This window comes from Castor canadensis, chromosome 16, assembly GCF_047511655.1.
Source record: "Castor canadensis chromosome 16, mCasCan1.hap1v2, whole genome shotgun sequence".
Classification (NCBI taxonomy): domain Eukaryota; kingdom Metazoa; phylum Chordata; class Mammalia; order Rodentia; family Castoridae; genus Castor; species Castor canadensis.
Window position 1 is genome coordinate 61,487,922 of NC_133401.1, and position 11,918 is coordinate 61,499,839.

General features: G+C 42.3%; 1 protein-coding gene across 1 annotated transcript in view; it reads right to left on the minus strand.

The window, feature by feature from the left end:
- Positions 1–9,739, minus strand: part of Hspa4 (heat shock protein family A (Hsp70) member 4) — a 45,421-nt gene extending 35,682 nt beyond the window's left edge. Inside the window, exon 1 of the mRNA XM_074057197.1 lies at positions 9,371–9,739. Within this exon, the coding sequence (XP_073913298.1) occupies positions 9,371–9,477 (107 nt within the window). The 5' untranslated portion in view covers positions 9,478–9,739. The remainder of the gene's footprint in view (positions 1–9,370) is intronic.
- Positions 9,740–11,918: the final 2,179 nt, after the last annotated feature.

Below are 11,918 nucleotides of genomic sequence, written 5' to 3' on the forward strand. Positions count from 1 at the left end.
ATAGGAAAATGATGGAGGGGGTGAATCCAACTATGATATATTGTAAGAACTTTTGTAAGTATCAAAATGTATCCAAGTACAATAATTTAAAAAAAATCTTCTCAGTAGCACTTAAATGTCTCTCCTATTACAGCCCATACTATATTGCCCTTGAAGAACGCACTTTGAAAAGAAAAGGCTGCCTAACCTTGGCCTACATCTTTCCACAAACCTCCAGATTGGAATTTCTAAGGTGTATCCCACCAAAACCTCAATCTCAAAATAAAGCAATGTTATTCATCTTCAAATTTTCCTGCAGCCCTTTTTTTTCAAATTTTCATCTCAGAATTTACTAGCTCTGGCTGGGCCCAGTGGCTCACGCCTGTAATCCTAGCTATTCAGGAGACAGAGATCAGGAAGAACACGGTTTGAAGCCAGGTGGGGCAAATAGTTCATGAGACCCTATCTCGAAAAAACCCTTCACAAAATAGGGCTAGTGAAGTGGCTTGAGGTATAGGCCCTGAGTTCAAGCCCCAGTACCGAAAAAAAAAAAAGCCAAACTTACTAGCTCTGAGACATTAAGTTCCCAACTTCCTTGTAAGTCCTTTTGAATAGCTAATTCTCTATTGTACCACAATAACTCTGAAGCTGTTTTGCTTCTAACTACTTTCCAAACAAAACCAATCACCAATAAAGCACACATCTCTTAATATGGATCCTAGGGCTTCTCACATCCCATTCTAACCCAACCCCATTTTTTTTTCCAGTACTGGCATTTGAACTCAGGGCCTACACCTTGAGCCATTCCACCAGTCCTTTTTGTGATGGGGTTTTTTTCAACATAGGGTCTCACAAACTGTATGCCCAGAGTGGCTTTGAACCTCAAACCTCCTTATCTCTGCCTCTTAAGTAGCTAGAATTACAGGCATACAACCCCATTTTCTAGCTGCATCTCACCCCCACAACTCAACACATGCTCAATAAAGTCTTAACCTTCCTGTTTTGCTAAAACCACCTTTATCATGTGAAATGCCCTGGTCCTGCAGCTGTTCTCCAGGAATGACTTTCCAAGCCATCCCTCCCAAGTAAAAAGTAACCACTTCTCTCAAAACTTACTGGACTTGACTTAATTTCTACTTACCACTACCCACAAACTGAATTACAATTGCTAATTTATTTGCTGCCATTCATAAAATAGTGCTTTATAAACCATGTCACAGTTTCTGGGTGGGTCAAAACCAACCCAGGACTCAGAAAAGCAACACCACCAGCATGGTCATATATAAGTATATATTGTGTAATGAAGCTTCTTATAACATGCGTATTATTCCTTAAAACAAAATTTGTAATAAAATGAGGTATTAGGTTATAGATACATGCTGTCCAATAAGTAGCCACTAGTTTTATAATTTAATCAGTTCTTCAGTCCCACTGACCATGTTTCAAGAGCCCACATCAATACTTGAGTGTGGCTTGTGGCACTGTTTTGGACACTCAGATATAGAGCAGAATGTTCTATTGAACAGATAATGTTCCCTAACAATATCACTCTTGACAACATTTTCCTTGAAGTCAGTCGGTATTTTTATTCTTAAAATCTACATCTGCCTTAACAGTAGTAAGTGTTTTACATATCTTGAAGAACCAAACAAATGTACATCTCAGTTCAAATTATTCAACTTTTTTTGGTCTATGCATATACACATTGCAAATAGTTTTTTATTTGTGGGACTGGGATTTGAACTCAGGGCTTCTCACTAGGTTCCCAACTTCCTACAAAGCAATCAAATGTCAATCTAGAGATGTAACTGATTTAGGATGAAATATGAATGACATATAAGTAAAATACTTCAATGACTACCACGTAATACAGCAAAAAAAAACCTCAAACAAGTGCAAATTCTTGCAACAGGAAAATTTCACTTTCCTTACTATATCATATAACATCACCAACGTATATCATATTAATTCTTATGTTCTAGAAGAGTTCTAGAACAATAAGCCAACTATTCTGTAAGAGATAGAACATACAACAGAAAGAACTCTGGAGTCAAGCATGGGCTGCCCTTCTAGTTGTGTGTGACTCCCAGAGTTTAATCTCAAAGATTCAGTTTGCTCGACTCTGAAATGGGGTGTAATACAGCACCTATCTCATAGTATTGCTGCAGATTTACTTTGTGGTACTGGAGTTTGAACTTGAGACTTGCTTATCTAGCAAATGCTCTACCACTTCAGCCACACTCCCAAGCCTACAGATTAAACTTGATGATCCAGTTGTAAAAAGGCTTATGTCAGAGTCTTGCCTATCAAAAAATAGTAACATATTAGCTCTTTTAGCTCCAATGAAGCTAGGGACTATTGGCATCTAGGTAACTACCACTAATGCAATCCTAATAAATGCAGTAAATTCTAAAACAAGAGAACTGAATGCCCCCTCTTGAAATATTCCATGCAATTTGCTTCTCCTCAATAAATACTTTGGATTTTGTGTGTGACAAGAATATTTCAAGAAAATATTTCTACTTCCCACTCACCAGAACTTCCCAAGTTTGCACACAGACTGCATCCTGTCCCTTTCCAACCTCCCTTGTCCCACAGATTCATTACAGAGCTTTCAAATACCAGGCAGTATGCTAAGTGTTCTACACTGGATACACCCAAACACTCTAAGAACTTGGGGAGGGGTGGGGATGGGGGGCGGTCAATACTGGGGTTTGAACTCAGGGCTTCCCACTTGCAAAGCAGGCACTCTACCACTTGAGCCACACCTCCAGTCTGTTTTTGCTCTGGCTATTTCTGGAGATGGAGTCTTGAAAACTATTTGCCTGGGCTGGCCTTAAACTGTGATCTTCCCAATCTCAGCCTCCAAAGTAGATAGGATTGCAGCATAAGCCACTGGCGCCTGGCCTGAACTCAGGGCCTTTGAGCTTGTTAGACAAGGTTCTGCCACCTGAGTCCCACCCTCTAGCCCTTTTTGGTTTTTAGGTTACTTGTTGTTAAAATAAGCATCACTGCCCCCCTCCCCCTCCTTTATAGGTAAGGTTTTTGCCTGGACCAACCTGGACTGCAATCCACCTGCCTAAGGCCTCACCTGTAGCTGGACCACAGACATACACCACCACATCCAGCTTATTGAGAAGGGGTCTTGTTAACTTTTTGTGCAGGCTGGCCTCAAGCCACCATCTCCTTATCTCCACCTCGACAGTGGGACCATATACATGAGCCAGAGTCCAGCCCAAAAACAACTCATTAACCCAACTTTTTTAATGGACCCAGAAACAGCTAGTAAATATTAAAGTCCAACATTCAAAATCAGGACTATAAAATTCCAAATACTGGGAGGGAAAAAAACTAAAGGAAAATAATGGAGGGGTAAATTCAACTATGATATGTTGTAAGAACTTTTGTACATGTCACAATGTACCCCCAGCACAATATTAAATAAACAAAAATAAATTCCAAATCCTATACAAACATGATTTTTGACTGCCTACCAGGCCCTATTAAATTCACCCCTACATCTATACCTTCATTCAGACATCCCAATCCTTTCCCCCAGATAGTCTAATCCTATTTGTTCAGCATTATTCCAGCCCCCACTGACTTCTCTGAACACATTATTTTAACTCTGTACTATGTAACCTTGTCAATAATTGTACATTCATATTCTACTTTCTCCTAGATCAGTTACACCCCTGGATAGCAGCTATCTTTATTTCACACTTTCTCTCTACCCACACAATGCCAAGGCAAAACTACAAAAACTTTAAGGAGTACTTAAGTAGTCACACATTTGCTGCCTGATATTACTTTTCCTCCATTCCAAACTGCAAGTTGATATTACAGGAAATTAATTCAAGACCCCTCTGTTGTAACAGAGTTCTAGAAACAGTATTCTTTTTCAGCCAGAGAATAGTGTTGTTCTTTTTATCTCCTGGGTAAGAGATGCTACTGACCAAATATTTATGCATATTCTAATAACATTCTAAGAATAGCTGCAGTTGCACAAATCCTTAAAAGGTTTAGTTTTGCTAAGCACCAGCAGCTTAACCTTGTTATCCTACCTACTCAGGAGGCAGGGATCAGGAGGATCACATTTTGAGACCTGCTCAGGCAAAAAAGTAGGTCCTATCTCAAAAATACCCAACACAAAAAAAGGGCTTGGCAGAGTGTCGCAAGTGTGAGACCTTGAGTTCAACCCCAGTACCACCAAAATAAATAAATAAATAAGGGGTAGTTTTGTTTACAAGTGTGTGCAGAACTACTCTTAGGATATTAGACAGATACTGCTCTAATTCACTTTCTTAAACTTAAGACTTGCTAAAGAAAGCAAGCTTTTCAGAGAACTCACAAGAGAGACTATTAAGAGCTACAGGCACAATTGCCACAGAAATGGGATACTACCTGAGTCAATATTCTCTGGTTACTGGCTTAGTCCTGAACTAGAAAGTACCAAAAATTAATACCAAACAGACCAAACTCATTCTTTTGAGATTTGCAGTTCTAAAATACAGCAAATTCTTAAGTCAATAAGCTTTGCACATTAAAAGGTGCACAGTTGTAGAACCAGAAAGGCAAACTTCCACAGATCTCATTTAATTGTCTTACTACATTGTCCAGTAATAAAATGCACCCATAAAAAAAATACAAAAGGGGAGGGGAAGTGGATGCAGCAGTGCGCTGCACACCTGCATACCCTCCCCATCTCTGCTCACTTGCATTCTCTCCCCACCTGTATGTCTACGGGTTTGAATTGTTGGTATGCCATTTCAAAGTGCTGGTGGTGAACCATTTGAAAGTTACAAACATCATGACATTTCATACTTAAATACCATAACATGCATTTTCACGGAATAAAAACAATGCCCATAAAACTACAACTATCGTTTTCAAATCTCTGAAAATTAACTGTAGTAGCCAGCAAAAAAGCATTCACTTGAAGAATGCCTTTTGAAATATGGGGTCTTTATTTGTTTCTATGCCAGAATCCATTTAAAGACCATGCATTTTTCCCCCGCTAGGAATCTTGTAAAATATTCCATATTATGTATACTTTTTCATAGTGTCATTTAACTTGTTCCTCAATTCCCTGCATTTCCTGTAACCTTCAGGTTAAGTTTATGTGCTAGAATATAAAGGATTAATTTGATTCAAGAGAAACATTCTTTGACAAAAAAAAAAAAAGGCCAAGCATGGTGGTACACACCTTTAATCCCAGCACTCAGGAGGCTGAGGCAGGAAGGGTCATGAGTTCTAGACCAGTCTAGGCCACACAGGAAGGCCTTTTCTCTAAAAACAAAACAAAAAATTTTAATGGCAATATATACAATATGTCAAGTATTATGAATCACTAACTCAAGAAAAAGGCATGAGTTACAATTTTTTTTGCCAGTACTGGTGTTTTGGGGAGTTTTTTTTTTTTTTGTGATACTGAGGTCTGAACTCAAGAGCCTCACATTTGCTAGGCAAGCGCTCTACCACAAGCCACTCTGCCAGCCCTTTTTTTTTGTGGTGTTGGTTATTTTCGAGATGGGGGTCTCTCAAACTACTTGCTCTAGGCTGGCTTCAAACCGTGATCCTCCTGATCTCTGCCTCCTGAGTAGCTAGGATTACAGGCAGGGACCATCAGTGCCCAGGTGAGTTATAACCTCCAATGAGGTAGCAAAATCACTATTTTTAACACAAACTAATCCCTTGAATTCTTGGAAACTACTCTAGAAATACATAGTGAAACATTAAGTATATCCTTTGCCCCAGCACTTCCAGAAATTTATCCAACACAAATAAAAAAGTGAAAAAGATACAAAGACACAAAAAAAAAATACAAAACTAAGCCAGTGCCAGTGGATCACACCTGCAATCCTACCTACTTGGAGGCTGAGATTGGAAGGATCACAGGTCGAGACCAGCCTGGGCAAATAGTAACACCCATCTCTAAAATAACCAAAGCAAAGTGGACTGGAAGCATGGCTCAACCAGGAGAGCATCTGCTCTGCCAGCATGAATCCCTTAGTTCAAACCCCAGTTCTACAACAACCACCAACAAAAAAAAAACCTCGAAATTTTGTAATAGCAAACAATTAGAGGTAACATGTTTGAGGAAAATGTGTTATCATCATAGATGAAATATTACATATTTAAGGTGGCAAATTTGGGGCTAGCAGAGTGCCTGCCTAGCAAGCACAAGGCCTTGAGTTCAAACCCCAATACCGCCAACATCTTATTCCACAGCCTCTGGTCAAAAACAGCCAACCACACAACTCAAAAATTAAAAACCCCCAAACTTATCACAAAGCCACTCATTTCTTTCCCATGCTATCACACTAATAGAAACTAACAACTCCCACATGGAATAAATGTTGCAATAGCCTAAGTACCAACCTGGTATAAGTCTATTTCTCTTGCCTTTCTCAAAGAAATACCTTCTCCTCACAAAAGCCAATCATTTTTAAAATGTGCACCTATACAAAAATGCTTAACATGATTTACAAAGTCTGCCACAGTCTAGTACACACTGCCTAACTCCTCAGATTCATCTCACTCATCTTCTCAAGTGGCTCAAGAGTTTCATGATCCTTTCAATCTGCCAAGTATGCTAAACTCTTCTTTCTTCAGCCCTTTCCTGTTACTTCTGCCTGGAACCACTCTTCCTCAAGCCCATCATTATCTCAAAGGTAAACTCCTACTCATCCTCCAGGTCTCACTTTCAGAGCACCTTCCAACTCTACCACACACCTAACTTAAATTAGGTTTCCCTGTTACACTCATCATATTCTGTACTTTCCCACCTTGTTTTTATTTATTTATTTATTTAGGCTGTTCTGGGGGCTCGAACTTAGGGCAGGTGCTCTACCACTTGAGCGACTCCACCAGCCCTGTTTTGTGTTGGTTATTTTCAAGATAGGGTCTGGAGAACTATTTGCTTAGGCTGGCTTCAAACCACCTCTGGGCTGGTGGAGTGGCTCAAGGTGTAGAGCACCTACCTAGCAAGCATGAGGCCCTGAGTTCAAACCCCAGGACTACCAAAAAATAAAAAAACAAAATCGCAATTTTCCTGATCTCTGCCTCCTGAGTAGTTAGGATTACAACAGAAATGAAGCACTGGCGCCAAGCTTCCACCCTGTTTTTCAACAGTAATGATACACTTTTGTACATCTGGCTTTTTCTCAAGAATCTACATGGTATTTTGTTACATGATGTAGCTAGTCACCTATTTTAGGCAAATTTAACTTCCATCAAGACTAACTTATCTGAAAACAACTCCTTAAGGTTCAAATGAAATTCATGGTAAAACTACTGTTGCAGCTGCTGTTTGTCTAAAACAAAAATAGGAGGATAAAAGGAAGACTAATAACACTGTCTTTCCCAATCTTTGGGATTCTCTTCAGGTGTCCCCTTGGGAGGTAAAGTATATCCAATTTTATGTCCATTTCTAGGCATGGTAAGGACCAAGAAACTACATGTTACTCAGTGTTCTAGTCTTTTTCATTCCTTAGGGAGACTATCTTCAGAGATAGAAAACTAGGACCCAAAATGCCTACAAAATTGAATACTTCTTTTTAAAAAGCACTTACACAATACACTTCCATGGAAATACAAATTAGAATACCCATTATTTAAAATTATAAAGGGGAATGGAGTTTGACTGGTAATGTGGTGGTGGTAGGTGGGTAATAAAAATGCTCTAAAATTGACTGCAGTGGTAATTGCACTGTTTTGTTACTAAGAACTATCAAACTGTACACTTCAAATAGGTGAATTGTACATTATTATCTCAATAAAGTCGTTGGAAAAAACTAATAAACTCAGGAAACCTCAAGCTGCAATTTAGGATTCTGGGATGCCATTTCAGGTAAAACACCTGAAGTAAGCCTAAAGGAGGTAGGCAGAGATCTAACAAAAGTCTTCTTAGTAGTAAAATGAGTAGCATACAAAGTGATCTACTTGGGCGAGAACCCTGCCACACGGAGTGTGATTTAAAAATTCAGGGTGAAAAAGGATGGGCCTCAGAATTGAGAGACTTTAACAGCCACACTGAAAACCTGGAAATAACATGCAGTTTATTACAAAATCTTATCTAAATGGAAAACAACAGGTTAAAAACTATCTACATGGGGATGGGGAGAAATAAGAGGTGATACAGGCCTATAATGCCAGAACTTAGGAGAAAGAAGAAGGACTGCAAATTTGAGGGCTACATAGTGAAATCCTGCCTCAAAAAAAGAAAAGCTGACTACATGTACTCAAAAGGATGGCTCTTTTTCACTCTAACCAAGGAAAAGACCTGGGTGAGTCACCTTTTTTGGAGCTCTGTCTATACTGGTCCCATAATGTACTATAGATTCTAGAAGTCAAATAGAGCCCTTGAGTCATTCACTAACAATTGTGGCCAACACCCAGCTGGAATTTATTATTGTGAAAAAGCAACGCTATTAAGGGAGTAGATACCCAAAGACCCAAGACCCCCATCTCCAAAATAACCAGAGCAAAATGGAGTGTGGCTCAAGAAGCAGAGCACCTGCTTTGCAAGCTCAAAACCTTAAGTTCAAACCCCAGGCCCACCAAAAAGAGAAAGAAAACGTGGAAAAGTCTAGAGATGTAGCCTTGTGGTAGAACGCTTGCCTAGCATGCGCGAGGCTCGGGGTTCCATCCCCAGCACGGCAAAGCAAAAAAAAAAAAAAAAAACCTCGCCAGGCGTGGTGATTCATTGCTGTAATCCCAGCACTAGAGAGGCAGAAGCAGGAAGATCGAGAGTTCAAGGCCAGCCTGGGCCAGACCGTATCTCCAAAAAAAAAAAAAAAAAAAAAACCAATTTATTTTTTTAAATCCCTTCTAATATCTACCCATTCTACCACAATCTCAAAAAATTCAGGATCCATTAGAGCCTGAGCCTCTTGTGCTCAGGCACCCTCTCTTCAGGACGCCACCCCGCCCCCACTCACGTGGGACTCGGACCGCTTCAATCTCGCGGACAGCAATCGCCAGAACCTGTTTAAGTTAACTTTTATTAAGCACCTGCTGTGTGCACTACTCCAAGCCCTGCTTTGGGCTGAAGAAACGTCACCAAGCCCTGGCCCGATCTGAACCCTCTACAAAAGGACTGTGGTCCACCTCCATCCCGGGTTTGCCTTCCCTCCAGTTCCTACTCGTGCCCTCCGCTGACCAGAGTACCGGCTCAAAGCCTTCGTTTGACCGGCGAGAAAAGCCTCGCGTCTGGCGCAGACCCACACTCAAAGAGGGTAGCAGTCACGGGTAACCTGGCACCCAGGGGTGGTTCCCTACCGTCAGGGTCCTTGGCTCGGAATGAAGACCCCCGGCCCGCATGCCCCAAGCCCAGGAGCTACCACCCCACCCCGGTGCACGCGGGCGGCCCGGCCCAGTCCACACTTACGGAGTGCAGCGGTCGCTATACTCATTAGCGATCGTCTCGATGCCACCGGCACGGGCCACAGCGACGTAGCAACTCTGGAAACCCAGGTCTATACCCACCACCGACATGGCGCCAGCTACTGCTCGGGCCCGGGTCCGGCCGCCGACACAGGACACGGACCCCGACGGGGTTGTCGCGCGGAGAGCGGGCCGCGTGGGCTAGGGGACCAAGGGTACCGGGAGACCTGGGAGTGTCCACGCGAGCGCCTAGATCCTTAGAAGGAGGACCGTAGCCGAGGGCGCTGTTCCGGCCGGCTCCGGCTCAGCAGCCACAGAGGAGGCGCCGGTAGCGGGGGCGGAGAAGATCTCGAAGGATCTCGTTGGGACGAGAGCAGAGATGCAGCGCGAGAACTGCGCAGGAACGGAATGTTCTCGCGATATCCCAACACAGAGGTTTTTTTCCTTTTGAGGCCCCGCCTCCGTGACGTAACGCGTGTATCATGTTCTGGCACTAGAATCTGGGAAGGACCTGGGTTGCGGAGAGATGTCTTGAACCGTAAGCTGGCGGGTGGAGTTCGGTTGCTTGGCTCAAAACGGCAGTGAGTTATGGGGCGTCTCCTCTTCCAGAAGAAAGTAGCAGAGCCGGCTAAAGACCACTAAAGAGGCGCCATCGGCCTACTGTTGTTTTTTATCTGAAAGAATCTCCGGTACTCCATTTTCTGTTGGGCCCCCAAAAGAGAAAGCAAGCTAATCTTCAAACAACACAGGGCTCTCTGCTCCCATTGGGTAGGTTGGCGGGCAGGAGACATGGCCGTCGTTTGGAACTCAGCCCTGCGCATGACCTTACATGGAGCTCTTGTCTATATTAAAGGCTGCACCCTCACCAGCAGAATGGAGGATTCCATTCCATGTGACACAGTCTTTTGTTTTCTTTTCTTCAGCCTAGTCTAATCCATTCTCTAAACCACTCCAGTCCTTAGATCAGAAAGTCAGAAACCTTTCGGTCCTGAACACATTCCAAGCACCTATCCAGTGCTAGGCCCTAAGCTAGATTCAAGGGACACAGATAGATGACATGTTACTAGCCTGGAAAGTCTCTCAGACTAGCGACAGGTTTAAGTGAGGCTAATGAATCTTAGGCTTTAGGGCCCCTCTATTTCACCAGATCCTGGAAGGGCAGCGAGTTGCTCCAAGTGACAGCGCTCCAGAGAGAGAGGGGAGGCCAGCTTGAGATTTGGAAGCAATTCTGTCTAGCACTTCTAATAAATTTCCTAAAGAGATTTCAGAATAAGGAGAATGTGAATCTCCAAGTCTCCGATAGTGTTCTTTGATTTCTTGTTCTAAATATTTACTTTATGATATTTTAAGAGCCCCCAACAGGGCCCCTGCACATGCCTTGTACTCCGTGCTACTTTGAGAGGCTGGCAGAACAAGATCAGTTGGAGCCAAGAGTTAACCGACCCCTATCTCAAGAAAGCCGGGGATGGTGGTGCACACTTGTAATCCCAGCTATGCAGGAGGTATAGGTAGAAGGATTTTGGTCTGAGGCCAGCTCTGGGCAAAAAATGCGAGACACTATAAAAAAAGTAATAAAGCAAAAAAGGGGGTGGTTTAGAGTTCCCGCCTAGCAAGCAAGAGGCCTTGAGATCAAACCACAATACTGCAAGGAAAAAGAGTCCCCTGCAGCGTATTAGCTTCAATTCTACAAAACTTGTATTATTCCCCACCAGGAGGATAGCTATACAAAGGGTATCCTAGTACAAAGTGGCAAGAACTATAGGCACAGAATGGTGGACAGTGGGAAGACTTCCCAAAAAAGACTGTATTCAGTGTGGTTTGAAGACTACAACAGTTTTGTATTGCTGTGACTTGAAGGTCTCAGAACTGGAACAATTCAAAAAGTGAGCAGGATTGGAGGGCATGGCTCAACTGGTAGAGTGCCAAGCAAAAGACCCTGAGTTCAAACCCCAGTACTGCAAAAAAAAAAAAAGAGTGAAAAATAGATTGTATTACACTGACACCCCACTCTTTAAAGGACTCAAATCTCTGGAGTTTGTGCTATCTCAAGAGGCACTTCAAACTCTGGGAGCAATATCAAAGCCCAGGTTGTTTGCCTTCAAACTTGCAAATTACCACAAGGTTCTTACATTTTGGCTAATGCAAACCTATTTTCAAAGACAAGTACCAGATGCTACCTGGTAATAGGGGTTAAAGGAGTGGAGGAAACAAGGAAAAGCCTTTGGGAAAAAAAGAGAACAAGGATAAATATTTGCATACTCTTGTATGCTTATTCACCATAACCAAAAGGTGGAAGCACCCCAAATGTCCGGTAGTAGATTGATTTTCAAAATAAAGTACATATATACCATGAAATATGCAGCAATAAATAAGAATGAACTGGGTGCAGGTGGCTTATGCCTGTAATCCTAGCTACTCGGAAAGCAGAGATCAGGAGGATCAAGACTCAAAGCCAGCCGGTGAAAATAGTTCTCGAGACCTTGTCTTGAAAAAACCCATCACAAGAAAGGGCTGGTAGAGTAGCTCAAGGTGTAGGCTCTGAGTTCAAACCC